General features: G+C 45.3%; 1 protein-coding gene across 10 annotated transcripts in view; it reads left to right on the forward strand.

Moving 5' to 3' along the window:
• Nucleotides 1-14,968, forward strand: part of LOC137376257 (nesprin-1-like) — a 500,292-nt gene that overhangs the window by 135,894 nt on the left and 349,430 nt on the right. For all 10 annotated transcript variants that reach the window (XM_068044441.1, XM_068044433.1, XM_068044435.1 and 7 more), the window contains exons 17-24: nt 181-333; nt 1,067-1,210; nt 4,395-4,568; nt 4,656-4,814; nt 7,471-7,635; nt 9,285-9,419; nt 11,834-11,992; nt 13,102-13,319. In XM_068044441.1, coding sequence (XP_067900542.1) covers nt 181-333; nt 1,067-1,210; nt 4,395-4,568; nt 4,656-4,814; nt 7,471-7,635; nt 9,285-9,419; nt 11,834-11,992; nt 13,102-13,319 — 1,307 coding nt within the window. The remainder of the gene's footprint in view (nt 1-180; nt 334-1,066; nt 1,211-4,394; nt 4,569-4,655; nt 4,815-7,470; nt 7,636-9,284; nt 9,420-11,833; nt 11,993-13,101; nt 13,320-14,968) is intronic.

Below are 14,968 nucleotides of genomic sequence, written 5' to 3' on the forward strand. Positions count from 1 at the left end.
CAAAGCAAGGTGCAGACTCATTATTTCTAAGTATTTGTACATCAATGGGATGTGTTATAAAATATCCTTGGAGCCTCCAGTCTACCTGGCCAGGAAGTGATACTGTACCCTGCTCTGTTACTGCAGGATGTGATTGCTTTCATTAATCCCAGCTCTGCGATGATGTGTTCTTGTTTGCAGTACGCTCGAGCGGATGAAGTGGACAAACTAAAGAAGGAGTATCTGGATGGAGTATCTGCTCTGAAGAGCTTCGTAGAGACAGCGAACGAGAAACAAATCTCCCCTGTGGATGTGTCTTTCCTAAATATCAAGACTTATGTGCAAGATATGGAGGTACAAGACTCTGAACAACTTTATACTGAGATAATTGTTGGATGCAATTTTATTTTGTGCGGAAGGTTGATTCTAAAATATTGAGGTAAAGATTTCAAATAAGTAGCAGGTAAGGAGAAAGTGAGGAAGAATATTCCTTAAAAGCAAAGTAACAAATGGGCCACACGTGAAACATTACTTTCTATTCAATGAGAATGTGTGCATTTGTGCATACTTGTGTGTGTGTGTGTATATGCACAAGTACCATTGTGTATACATCTGTGTGTGTATATGTGGTGGGCGGGGGTGCTCATAAAATTACCCCTTGTGGTATTATTATACAGAGAGGGGACTTTCTGGAGAGATACAGAAAATCCCAATGTTAACAGACTGGGTGCCTATTCCATGCAGGTCCTCAATGATAGGTTGGGTTTCCATCATTGATGCATGGATATGCTTGATGGCTGGCATGGACAGGATGGGCTGAAGGGCCTGTTTCTGTGCTGTATAACTCTATGACTCTATGTGAAGACCTTACACAATTAGCACTAATGTTGACACAGCTGTTTATCTGAGGTGTACAATGAATGAACCACACAAATTCATCGAAGGACGAGGACAGGTGTCTGTAAAAAGCGATCCCTGTCCAATGTCAGGGACCTACTTCATCAACTTCAGTTTGAAAGAGCTGTTTGCTGGATGACCTGTTGGGTTTGTCACGAGCTGTTTTTTGTGTTTCTGATGTGCTGTGCAGGTAATAAAGCAAAAGGTGCCAATAATGGAAGCTCAGTACAAACTAGTTTCCAAGACAGCTCAACAGTTAACAAAGGACACGCCCCAAGATGAAGTGACGCAGATGCTGGCCACAATGTCGACCGTTAAGGATCAGCTGATAAAAGTAAGAAGGAACCTCTGAACGAGGGCTCAGAACTCTGAGTTAAAGGAAGAGTTTTAGTTGGTGCAGTCAGAACTCAGCAATTAGCATGCCCCCCAGTGTCATACTTAGAGCTATACCCAGCCTGGAAAAGACCAGTGTGGGCTGCCTGACTAGTGTGGGCCCATCTGACCAGTGTGGGCTGACCAGTGTCGACCTATGTACCGGTGTGGTCCATTCTGACTGGTGTGGTCCATGCACAGTTCTCCAATTGAGGCAGCAAGTAACTGTCCTATTCCCAAACCTTCCTAGTCACTCCAAGTCCTGACAGAAAGGAGTGTGAGACTGATATAGAATGAGCAGCAACTAACATTTAACCTCAGTGATTTAACATTAATTCTTCAGATTAGCATTGTTCAATAGTTGGTAAATTCACCAATCCCATATTCCTAGCAGGGAGTTGCAATCAGAGGGAGCTGGGATCGGAAATCTAGTTCAACAGTGCTGTAGTCTCATCCCCAAGTCCCACTCCTGCACAGGGTCAGTGAATTTATCCTCACGTTTAGCGATATTTTACATTGTAAAACCTTTTTGTCGCTCAATCACTTTTATTTTCAAGCTGCAGATTTTTCTCCTCGTCTATTTTTAAATGTTTGACTTCCATGATTTAAAAACTTTTCTGAGTTTTTTTTTTGCTTATCAAGATGGGGAAAATCAGTACAAAGCCACGGGGGTGTGTCAGAATCCTGCCTTTATGCAGGACCTTTAACACTATCCAGACATCCCAAAACCATTGAATTACCTTTGAAGTATAGCCACTGTGGCTTTGTAGGGTGACGCGGCATTCAATTTCCACAAACGGCAAATGAGATGTTACTCTGTGTTCAGTTGAGGGATAAATATTGGCCAGGACTCTGGGAGAACACCTTCTTCGAATAGTGCCATGGGATCTTTAACGTCCCCCTGAACTGGGAGATGGGACCCATCTTAATATCTCACCTGAGACATGACACCTTTGCCAGTGTGGCACTTCCTCAGTACTGCCCCTCTGGCAGTGCAACGATTCCTCAGTGTTTCCCCTGACATTGCAACACTCCCTCAGTACAGCCCCTCTGACAGAGCAGCACTCCCTCAGTACAGCCCCTCTGACAGTGCAGCACTCCCTCAGTACAGCCCCTCTGACAGAGCAGCACTCCCTCAGTACAGGCCCTCTGACAGTGCAGCACTCCCTCAGTATAGCCCCTCTGACAAAGCAGCACTCCCTCAGTACAGCCCCTCTGACAGAGCAGCACTCCCTCAGTACTGTATGTACTCATGTCCTAGAGTGGGACTCAAGCCCACAATTTTCAGAGTTTGAAGTGGTGATGTTATTACTGAACCAAACTAACATTTATGGGGTACATGCAGCCAGAAGGGAGAGGAGATTTTTAGCCAGTGATTTAGGGATGGATTTAGAACCCGCGGTAACCGATCAGAAAGGACAGTGCTTGAACTGACATCAGTAGTGGGGAAAATGCTAGAGTCCATTATAAAAGACGTATTAGCAGAGCACTTGGAAAACAATGACAGGATCGAACAAAGTCAACATGGATTTACGAAAGGGAAATCATGCTTGACAAATCTACTGGAATTTTTTGAGGATGTAACTAGTAGAATAGATAAGGGAGAACCAGTGGATGTGGTATATTTGGACTTTCAGAAGGCTTTTGATAAGGTCCCACATAAGAGATTAGCATGCAAAATTAAAGTACATGGGATTGGGGTAAGGGACTGGTGTGGATAGAGAACTGGTTGGCAGACTGGAAACAAAGAGTACAATAAACGGGTCTTTTTCCCAGTGGCAGGCAGTGACTAGTGGGGTACCACAGGGATCAGTGCTAGGACCCCAGCTATTCACAATATACATTAATGATATAGATGAGGGAATTAAATGTAATATATCAAAGTTTGCAGATGACACAAAGCTGGGTGGGAGTGTGAACTGTGAGGAGGATGCAGAGAAGTTCCAGTGTGATTTGGGCAGGTTGAGTGAGTGGGCAAATACATGGTAGATGCAATATAATGTGGATAAATGTGAGGTTATCCACTTTGGTGGCAAAAACAGAAAGGCAAATTATTATCTGAACGGTGGGTGATAGATTAGGAAAGGGGGAGGTGCAGTGAGACCTGGGTGTTCTTGTGCACCAGTCGCTGAAAGTAAGCATGCAGGTGCAGCAGGCAGTTAAGAAGGCAAATGGTATGTTGGTCTTCATAACGAGGGGATTCGAGTACAGGAGCAAGGATGTCTTGCTGCAATTATACAAGGCCTTGGTGAGACCACATCTGGAGTATTGGGTGCAGTTTTGGTCCCCATATCTGAGGAAAGACGTTCTTGCTATGGAGGCAGTGCCAGACTGATTCCTGGGATGGCAGGACTGACATATAAAGAGAGATTGGGTCGATTAGGCTTGTATTTGCTAGAGTTTAGAAGAATGAGAGGGGATCTCATAGAAACCTACAAAATTCTAACAGGACTGGACAGACTAGATGCAGGAAGGATGTTCCCGATGGTGGGGGAGTCCAGGACCAGGGGTCACAGTCTAAGGATAAGGGGTATGTCATTTAGGACTAGATGAGGAGAGATTTCTTCACCCAGAGAATGGTGAACCTGTGGAATTCTCTACCACGGAAAGCAGTTGAGGCCAAATCATGAAATATATTCAAGAAAGAGTTAGATATAGTTCTTAGGGCTAATGGGATCAGGGGATACGGGGAGAAAGTGGGAACAGGGTACTGAGTTTGGAAGATCAGCCATGATCGTATTGAATGGCGGAGCAGGCTCGAAGGGCTGAATGGCCTATTTTTCTATGTTTCTATGAACTCATCGTACCAATATAAATAAAAGCAAAATACTGCGGATGCTGGAAATCTGAAATAAAAACAAGAAATGCTGGAATCACTCAGCAGGTCTGGCAGCATCTGTGGAAAGAGAAGCAGAGTTAACGTTTCGGGTCAGTGATCCTTCTTCGGAACCGAAGAAGGGTCACTGACCCGAAACGTTAACTCTGCTTCTCTTTCCACAGATGCTGCCAGACCTGCTGAGTGATTCCAGCATGTACCAATAGAAATGTTCAGTGAGCTATTTGACTTTGAATAAGGAACACATTGTAGAAGTATTGCCTGGCTGATGTCTATACTTGATTCTTGCCTGCTCTGCTGTGTTGTACAGGTTCGAGAGCGCTGTCAGTGCCTGCTCCTGGAAGCTCAGCAGTTGCTGAATCCACTGGATGAGCTGGAGAAGCAAATCACAGCTTTCTTCGAGTCGCTGAATAGAGCCAATCAGATCACGTCGGCTGGAGAAGCTAAGGGTCACTCCTTGGACAGTTTCAAGATTGGACACCAGGTTGGTACAGAATCTGGTCCCCTGTGCAGCAGAGTTTGATGACAGGCTCCTTGAACTAAAACTTTTGGTCCTTTTTTCTCCCTGTAGGAGCTGACAACTTGCCAAGAAAAATGCAAAAAAGCAGTGGCTGCAGCAGAGAGGAACATGCAGACCGTTCAGAAACTACTGAGCTGCAGCAAAGTGCTGAGGCACCTGGATTCCTCTGTACTTCAGAAGAAACTCCTGCAGATTCAAGCAGCAGCCCAGGTAGATCTCCATTGCGGCAACCAACCCATGCTCAAATCCTCATTTACTCTGTATGAGCAAATGTTCAGATAATGTTACTCACCATGAACAGGAACTCCTGTAGTATCAGAATTACAGCACCATGCAACCTTAGAGCACAGAAGGAGGCCATTCGGTCCATTGTGTCTGTGCAAGCTCTTTGCCCAAGCTATTTAATTAGTCCCATTTCCCCATTCTCTCCCCGTAGGCCTGTCTCAGTCTAAAACTAATCCCACTGCCCTGTGCTTTCCCCATAGCCCTGCATCTTCCTCTGTTTCAATATTTCTCCAAATTTCCCCTAAAAGATGCAGTGGTCTCTCCCTCAACCACTTCCTGCGGCCAGGCATTCCGTACGTCAGCAACCCTCTGTGTAGAAATGACCCCTAACCTCTCTCTTCATTCTCAGTGACAATTTTAAACTGATGAGCCTTGATAAGTGACACTCCGTCCAGAGGAAATAATCATTTCCTTTTGCTGACAGGGGAATTAAAATGGACAGCTAGACTGAAATGAGCTGAACCCATATACAATATATAGTGCAGTACATAGACTGGAGCTCGTTTCAAGGACACGGTACATCGGCAGTAGGGATAAGACATTGTGGTTTATTATCTGGCCCTGCCCCTTGAGGATTTGTTACTCTTTACCTGATACCACCTTCCAGCCTATAAAGCACCATGGATAAAATGATTCACTTCCCATGTAATGTTTATAATAAGGGTTAGATCTTTCTTTTATCAGTTCGCACTCCTCTCCAGCATGGAGTTTCAACCACTGGGAACCCTAATCAGAATATTGAGCACAGGAAACTGTTAGGCCACAGAGTGAGTGTGTCCCACATTTGATTATTGCTCCCAGGGCAGGAAGCTCTGTGCAGGAAGGTGCTAATTTGTAGCGTCTGCTCCTACATTTGCAGAGAGAAAGTGGAGGTTCTCACTGATTTAGTAAAACCTGTAGCGGATGAGAATACAATTGGAATTGTACAGTAACTGTAGACCTGGATATGTCGTGTATAATTCAACTGGATATGTCGTGTATAACTACACAAAAAATTATAACATGGAACAGCTCCGTCTTCCTAACCAGTCCGTGTTGGCGTTAATCCTCTATATGAGCAATATCTGAATCCCACGTTCCCATATCCCTTTATTCCCCATTTCCTTCAATCACTTACCCAACCTGTTCTTAAAGTTGACATGGTCTCTGCTCCAATCATTATCTCCGATAGTGCATTCCACAGCCTCACAACCCTCAGTGTAAAGGTGTCCCCAAAATTGTGAGGGAATGGATTTGCAAAACAGCTGTTGAAACTCCAAAAGAAATGGTCAGCGCCATTCGTGCCGTTTTTCCATTGTTGTTCGGCGGAAGGTGAGGCGGGTGAGTGAGAGAACCAACGTGTGACAGGGAACAGACCACGGTCGAAGGCCACATAGAAAGGCAAGGCTTACGACAGAGAGACTTAACAATAACTTGATTTCATATAGCATCTTTAATGCAGTAAAATGTCCCAAGGCACCTCAAATGAGCAGGAGACAAAATTGACACAGCCACATGAGATATTAGGATCGGTGACCAAAAGCTTGGCCAAAGAGGTAGGTTTTAAGGAGCATCATAAAGGAGGATAGAAAGGTGGAGAGATGGAGAGATGTAGGGAGGGAATTCCAGAGCTTAGGGCTTTGGCAGCTGAATGCATGGAGCAATTAAAATCGGAGATGTGCAAGAGACCAGGATTGGAGGAACATGGATATCTTTGGAGGGTTGTAATGCTGGAGGAGGTTACAGAGATAGGGAGGACCAAAGTCATAGTGGGATTTTTAGAGAATTTTGAAATCGGGGCATTGCCTGCTGCTGGCCAGGAGTCATTTCTCCTGGGAGTGCACATCACAAAATCATAAGCATGCTGTCCACAGTTTCCTGATATGCTATCCCATTGGGATATGAATAAAATATCATCCCTCCAACACCTGCAGAGCAACAGCCGGTTCAAGCTAGTCCAGAGAATTGAACACAAAATCCAGGCTGACACTCCAGTGAAGTATTGAGGGAATGCTGCACTGTTGCAAGTGCTGTCCTTTAGATGAGAAGTTAAACTGAGGTCCTGTCTACCCTCTCAGGTGGGTGTCTAAGGCCCCAAGGCACTATAGGAAGACGAGAAATAATGTCCTGGCCTATGTTAATCCCTCAACCAACAGCTAAAACAGGTGATCTGGTCATTTATTAATTTCATGGCTGTTTAGAATGAAAGAACTTGCATTTATGTAGCGCCTTTCACCACCTCAGAACACCCCAAAGTGCTTCATAGCCAAACAAGTGTAGTCTGCCCTCTCAGGTGGATATAAAAGGTCACATGACTCTATTGAAAGAAGAGATATGGAGTTCTCCCGAAATCCTGGCTATTATTTATCCCTCAACTAATATCTATAACTGATATCTGATCATTAACATGTTGCTGTTTGTGGGAGCTTGCTGTGCACAGATTAGCTGCCATGTTTCCCACATTACAACAGTGACTACACTTCCAAAGTACGTCATTGGCTGTAAAATATTTTGGGATGTCCTGAGGTGGCGAAAGGAGCTAAAGCAATGCAAGTTCTCTCTTACTTAATAAACCTCCATCTTGCATGCGGCTTTCCAACAGGACATGGTGAAGCAGGGAGCAGAATGGAGGAAGCATATGGAAACAAACAGCAGTCTGCTGAAGAGATTCGAAGACTGCAGGAAGGAGCTGGAAATGATCCTGCAGTCGGCCCACACGGCCCTGATAGAAGAGGGGAACCCCGAGCGGCTTTTGGCAAGACACACGGTGAGAGCTGGAGAACTCGGTGAAGCTGAGTTGTACGACGGGTGTCCCTGACCCATATGCAGCCTGATCCAAGACACAGCATGTGCTGAAGCAGCTTGAAGCTGGGGGAAGCATTCTGACAGAAGGCCATTGACCTGAAATGCTAACCCTACCTTCCTCTTTTCGCATAATACTGCTGTGTTTCAAGCATTTTCTGCTTCTATTGCAGATTTCCAGCATCCGCAGTATTTTGCTTTCAAGAACAGGGGTACATTTTCCGACTGTGATCTCCCTACATGGAGCTCCGCCCATCAGGAACCCACATCAGGACCTATTGTGCTTGCAGCCCATGATTTTCTGTCCAGTATTCCTGTGGGATCTGTGCACGTTGACATACACTGCCGGAGGGCAAGACTCTGTGTGGGGAGATTCTCAATTGGAAAATTTACCCTACAGATCCAACAAGACACAGATTTACCCATCTGGTCCTGTTCCCTGTGGTGCTAAACAGATGCCATAAAGCAGTGTTGGCCCAGTTATTGATTACTAAGGATGTGACATCAATGGCTGAGAATAACTCTAACCTCTGAGCAGCAGCAGATCCAATGATAATGTCCATGGTAGGGACTTGTTGGGTAATCCATGTTAACTAGAATTATTAGTTAAACTGCTGCATAAAACTATTAACCAGATATAGATGGGCGGCGCAGTGGTTAGCACCGCAGCCTCACAGCTCCAGGGACCCGGGTTCGATTCTGGGTACTGCCTGTGCGGAGTTTGCAAGTTCTCCCGGTGTCTGCGTGGGTTTTCGCCGGGTGCTCCGGTTTCCTCCCACATCCAAAAGACTTGCAGGTTGATAGGTAAATTGGCCATTGTAAATTGCCCCTAGTGTAGGGAGGTGATAGGGAATATGGGATTACTGTAGGGTTAGTATAAATGGGTGGTTGTTGGTCGGCACAGACTCGGTGGGCCGAAGGGCCTGTTTCAGTGCTGTATCTCAATAAAAAAAAAAGATACTGATAGCAATATTGTCTGAAACCCTAAATATGAAATGGTAAAAGGTTATTTGGTCCATCAGACCAGACGCCTGTTTTTATCAGTATACACACACTCAAACTCACTCTTACATACATTCATTCTCACTTTGTCACACACTTCCACTCAGTCACTCACGTACACTTGCTCTCTGACACACACTCATACTCTCACTCATTCACTCACGCTCACTCATTCACTCACACATACACAAACTTTGCGCCTCTGTTATTCTCTGTCTCTCTCCTTCTCATTCCCTCTGTCAATTTTTATTGGCTCCTCCTATTCTGTGGAACGCTGTGGTGAATCGCAGTATATCTACCAGTGCCCTAGCTGAGACGAGCAACCCAATTCATCCTAACACATTCCAGGGTTACTGAGGGCAGTTTACTCAGCACAGACCAAACTTAGTCTCTGGGTAAGCTCACTGAGCTAATGAGGAAGAGATGTTCAAGTTATATTCTATCTCACCAAAATAAATCTGTCCCTGCAGATAATAACTGATAGTACACACACTTTTAAATTCTCAAACAGTGTAAGTCCAGCCAGTATGTACACTTACAAGGTCGAGTTTGGAGACAAAGGCTGATCAGGTGACAGTTACTCTTATTGACAATCCGATTGCTTCCTCCTAGGATTTCTTCGCCCAGTTTGATCAGAGAACACTGAACGCCTTTTTGAAGGCCTGTGATGAGTTGACTGACATCCTGCCTGAACAAGAGCAGCAAGGTCTCCAGGAGACTGTCCGCAGCCTACACAAGCAGTGGAAGGTTAGTGCTAAACATTTGGGTGCCCATAGTTACATAGGATAGGATAAGAAAATTGGGAACAGGAGTAGACCATTCAGACCCTTGAACGTACTCTGCCATTCAGTTAGATCATGGCCATTCTCAACTCCATTAACCTGCCAGGTCCTGTAACCCTTAATACCCTTATCTATCAAAAATCTATCAATCTCAGTTTTAAAATGTTCAGTTGAGCCTTAGTTCTTTGGGGGGGTTAAAAAGAAAAAAAGGAAGATTTGCATTTATACAGTATTTACATTTACAAAAAAGGGTACCTTCATCGCATACAATGGCAAGAATTCTTTAACATACAGGAGCTTTAGACAATTAATTTGTCTATTTTGTAAATATCCCATAGAACAGAAAGAAAGACTTGTATTTGTTTCGCAAATTTTATGATCACAGGATGTCCCAAAGTGCTTTACAGCCAATGAAGTATTTTTGATCATAGTCACTGTTGTAATGTCGTTCCAGATTTTCACTAGCCTTTGTGTGAAGAAGTGTTTCCTGATTTAACCCCTTCACAGCCCAGCTCTCTTTTTATTTGTTCTGGACTCTCTCCCCCCACTCACCCCCCCCAACCCCCCCACCTGCCCAAAGGAAATTGTTGCTCTCTATTTACCCTCTTAAATATATAAATTAGTTCACCATTTAATCCTCTATATTCAAGGGAATACAAGCCTAGTCTATGGAACCTGGCCTCATAATTAAACCCTTTAAGCCCTGATATCATCTGGTGAATTTGTGTTACACTCCCTTCAAGACCAATAATTCTGAGTGCTGCCCAGAACTGAACATTGTGCTTCAGATTGAGTCTGACCAAGGCTCTGTACAGCTGAAGCCTCACTTCTTCCTCTTTCAGTCCCCTTGAGGTAAAGATCGACTTTCCATTCCCTTTTTCGGTTTTTATTTGTCAATGTACACGAACAATAATAGTGCTGGGGGCACAAGTGAAAAGGAATGTTTGTATTACACCACTTCTGCCATGTTCAAGAAGTCCTGAGTGTCAGACTTAGTGCCCCTCAATTTATAGAGCCAATGTGCACTGAGGCCTAATGTCACCTTGTATGTGGAACCAATGTGAGCCTGAAGCCTAGAGTCCGTCAGTATATAGATCCAATGTAGGCCTGAGGCCTCGTGTTCACCGGTATATAGATCCAATGTAGGCCTGAGGCCTCGTGTTCACCGGTATATAGATCTAATGTAGGCCTGCGGCCTCGTGTTCACCGGTATATAGATCCAATGTAGGCCTGAGGCCTCGTGTTCACTGGTATATAGATCCAATGTAGGCCTGAGACCTCGTGTTCACCGGTATATAGATCCAATGTAGGCCTGAGGCCTCGTGTTCACCGGTATATAGATCCAATGTAGGCCTGAGACCTCGTGTTCACCGGCACATAATCCAATGTAGGCCTGAGGCCTCGTGTTCACTGGTATATAGATCTAATATAGGCCTGAGGCCTCGTGTTCACCGGTATATAGATCCAATGTAGGCCTGATACCTCGTGTTCACCGGTATTTAGATCTAATGTAGGCCTGAGACCTCGTGTTCACCGGTATATAGATCCAAAGTAGGCCTGAGGCCTCGTGTTCACTGGTATATAGATCTAATGTAGGCCTGAGGCCTCGTCTTCACCGGTATATAGATTCAATGTAGGCCTGAGGCCTCGTGTTCACCGGTATATAGATCTAATGTAGGCCTGAGGCCTCGTGTTCACCGGTATATAGATCCAATGTTGGCCTGAGGCCTCGTGTTCACCGGTATATAGATCCAATGTAGGCCTGAGGCCTCGTGTTCACCGGTATATAGATCTAATGTAGGCCTGAGGCCTAGTGTCCACCGGTATATAGATCCAATGTAGGCCTGAGACCTCGTGTTCACCGGTATATAGATCTAATGTAGGCCTGAGGCCTCGTGTTCACCGGTATATAGATCTAATGTAGGCCTGAGACCTCGTGTTCACCGGTATATAGATCTAATGTAGGCCTGAGGCCTCGTGTTCACCGGTATATAGATCTAATGTAGGCCTGAGACCTCGTGTTCACCGGTATATAGATCCAAAGTAGGCCTGAGGCCTCGTGTTCACCGGTATATAGATCTAATGTTGCCCTGAGGCCTAGTGTCCACCGGTATATAGATCCAATGTAGGCCTGAGACCTCGTGTTCACCGGTATATAGATCTAATGTAGGCCTGAGGCCTCGTGTTCACCGGTATATGGATCTAATGTAGGCCTGAGACCTCGTGTTCACCGGTATATAGATCCAATGTACGCCTGAGGCCTCGTGTTCACCGGTATGTAGATCCAATGTAGGCCTGAGGCCTTGTGTTCACCGCTGTATAGATCAAACGTTGAGAGTCTTGGCTTTGATTTTAATAATACTCCTTGGATTATTTCAGGACCTTCAGGCTGAGGCTCCCTACCATTTGCTCCAGCTTCAGATTGAAACAGCACGAAATAAACTAGTAGAAACCGCCGAGGAGTGTAAGTTGGAACTGAATCGGGAGAACAAGCTGCTAACTAGCATGAGCAGCGAAGAGCTTATTACACAACACAAGGTAAGCGCAGTGAAGAAACAAGAGGGTCAGTGTGGCAGGCTTTGATCTGTACGTGCCCTGATTAGCAACTAAGCTGCCTCCTTTATGCTGTAAAATGGAATTAGGATCTCCTGAGGAATTTCCAGTCGATGGAAACAAATAAATCTACATTTTCAAAGAGTACGAATTGAAATCACCACAAAAGTTATAACACTACTTAGAATTTAGTAAAATTACAGAAACACACCATTCAGCCCAACAGGCCTGTCCGTGCTTGTTTATGCTCCGTAGAAGTGTGATCTAACTAAAGTTCCATATAAATTTAACATAATCTCCTTTTAGAAATGAACCTCAGTGCTTTGTTTATACTTTTTATGGCTTTGTTAACCTGCGTTGCTACTTTTAATGATTTATGAATCTGTATGCCATCGATTTCTTTGTTCCTGTACTCCATTTAAACTCCTATTTTCCATGGACTACATGGCTTCTGTCATCTTCCTATCAAAATACATCATCTCGCTCTTGTCTATATAGAAATTCATTTGCCACTTACACACCAAGTTATAAAGGTTAAGTGGTTCCATTTTATGCGATGTCCCAGATGAACTTTACGCATATTTTACATGCCATCGTATTTAAATGCTTGTATTTCTTGTGGCTAAGGGACGACACTGATCTCAAGATAATGGTGGGGTTGGGGGGTGGAGGGCGTTGCTTCAGAGAATTAGTGCTACAGTTACCCTGTGTTCCTTCAAACGCAACTGACTGCTGGGAGCACTGAATTTAACCCCTGGTTTGTAATGAAGTTGCACTAGTGACAGCCGTGACACAATCGGGCTATGTGGGTTATGCTGGCAGCCATTTTTAGATGCTACTTTTAAGCACATTTGGTCGAATTTCTTGAGTGTCGTTGCAACTGCACCCATTCAGGCAAGTAGGGAGTAAGCCATCACACTCCTGACTTGTGCCCTGTAGGTAGTAAAGAGGCTTTGGGAAGTCAGGAGGAGAGCCCCTCGCCACAGAATATCCAGATTGAGTCCTAAGTGGGCAGTCAGCTTTGAAAGCCACTGTGCGTTCAATCCCTTACCAAATCCAACTAACCAGCTAGATCAACAACTGATTTTTTTCAGGAATTTTTCTCAGAGAAAGGAAAGTATGAGTGGTGCAGGAAACGGGGTAAGGTGATCGGAGATCTCTGCCAGAAGCTTCCGGAAACTCGGAAGTATGATGGGATCAGGACAAAACATGAAATGGACAAGAAAACTCTGAGAGACTTGCAAGGACTTATTGACGCCACCTATCAGAAATTACTGGATCAGCCAGACAAATGGAAGGAGTACGGGACTAGGTAAGTGACCTACAATGTGATTATCTAGAGCATATAGCACAGGAACAGGCATTTCAGCCAGACTGGTCCGTGCTGGTGTTATACTTCATACGGGCTTCCTCTCACCTTACTTCATCTAATCCTATCTAGTTGTCCTTCCAATTGAATAACTCATTGATATGTTATTCGTCTTAACTTACATTTCTTTTGCCAATGTGCTTCCTGAAGACATAGACCCCAATATTGATTGGGGTGGGTTTTCAGAGCCGGGGGAGGGGGGAGCGCTGGTGGAGTTGGGTCGGGCAGCCCGGATGTCCGCGATCCTCTGCATGTTGTGGAGTTTTGATTCCACAGTGTGTGATTTTTTTTGAACAGAATCCACGCCTGGAGATCAGCATGATTGACAGGCTTGGCTTCCAGTCAGGTAGGGAGGTCTCTGGAGCAGGCTGCAACTGTTAGTGTGTGCTTTGTGAGGGGATGGTCTGATCCCTGACGCGGGTTGGTGGGTGGGTGGGGGGTGGACCTTTGTCTGGGGGCAGGGTATCTGTTGGGGGGCTGGCCCGATCGCAAGGACGGAGCTAATCTTGATGGACCAGGTCGAAACACTCCTGGCTCTTCCTGGTCCACAAGCTGTGCTGTAAAGGTGCTTCCCTTTTTCCTGAAGCTGTCCTCGCCTCCATTCAGCTGTCGGGTTTCCTGAGGCCTGAAAGACTTGGCCAGCCAGGATTAAACATGTAAAGCAGTTTAACTTTGAGGCTCCCAGCCTCATTGCAGTCTTTAAGTGGTCAACCTGCCTCCTGGGAATAGAATGATTGCCTGCTCTCTGTCTTGCCTCCATTAAACCTGGAAGTGGGCAGGTTGGGCTCAAGTTTGAGATTTGTAAAGTTTGAAGTTTTAGAATGACCCTCATAGGCTCATAACAGCTTCAGCTTAAATAATGGGCATGATCTTCCAGAGGCTTGGGGGTTCTCCTGGTCTTCCAGCGGAACTTCACACCTGCCCGCTCCCCCAAGAAAAATGTTAGGAACCTGGTTGCGCAGTTGATCTTGGTTTTGGAGAGATGGAATTCATTAAACTACTCAAAACCCGTGGGAAAGGGCAGGATGAAAGAAACAGGAAAGGTCAAAGGTGGCAACTTGCGGTGGAGAACTCAGTTGGCCTTAACTTCTGGAATGATCCTGGAGTGAGGAGAGTAATTGGTGACATATTGCTAGAGGCAGTCACACCAGATCTGGTGCTGGAGCATCAAGCAGCTTGTGTACCGAGTCTGAAGATCTCCAGGGGAAAGCTGGGGCTGCGAGAACGTGAGGGGTCTGATGAGGAGCGCGATAGCTAAAGTGGAAGCAGGGCAGCTGTTGAGCAGGCTGACAGGGGTAGGGATGTGATGGGTAGAAAACAAAAGGAGGGAAAGGTGGCCAAGGATCTTCAGTTAGGGAGCTGTGTTCCATGGGCATCTGGGTCCGAGGATGATGTTGCAGTATTTTAACCCTTCCATTGAGTGCTTCTCCTAGTTTGGGGGAATTCCTCCAGAGGTGTGAGGTGTTAATTGGATCCAAGCCAAATGGTGGAAGATTGAAGCCAGACACAGATCCTTTTCTTGCTAGTAGGTTTGTACATAGAATGCAGCATAACATATCTCTGCCTCCTGCCGAACCAGCAGTCCCATGTCC

Source organism: Heterodontus francisci, chromosome 13 (genome assembly GCF_036365525.1).
Source record: "Heterodontus francisci isolate sHetFra1 chromosome 13, sHetFra1.hap1, whole genome shotgun sequence".
NCBI classification, from domain to species: domain Eukaryota; kingdom Metazoa; phylum Chordata; class Chondrichthyes; order Heterodontiformes; family Heterodontidae; genus Heterodontus; species Heterodontus francisci.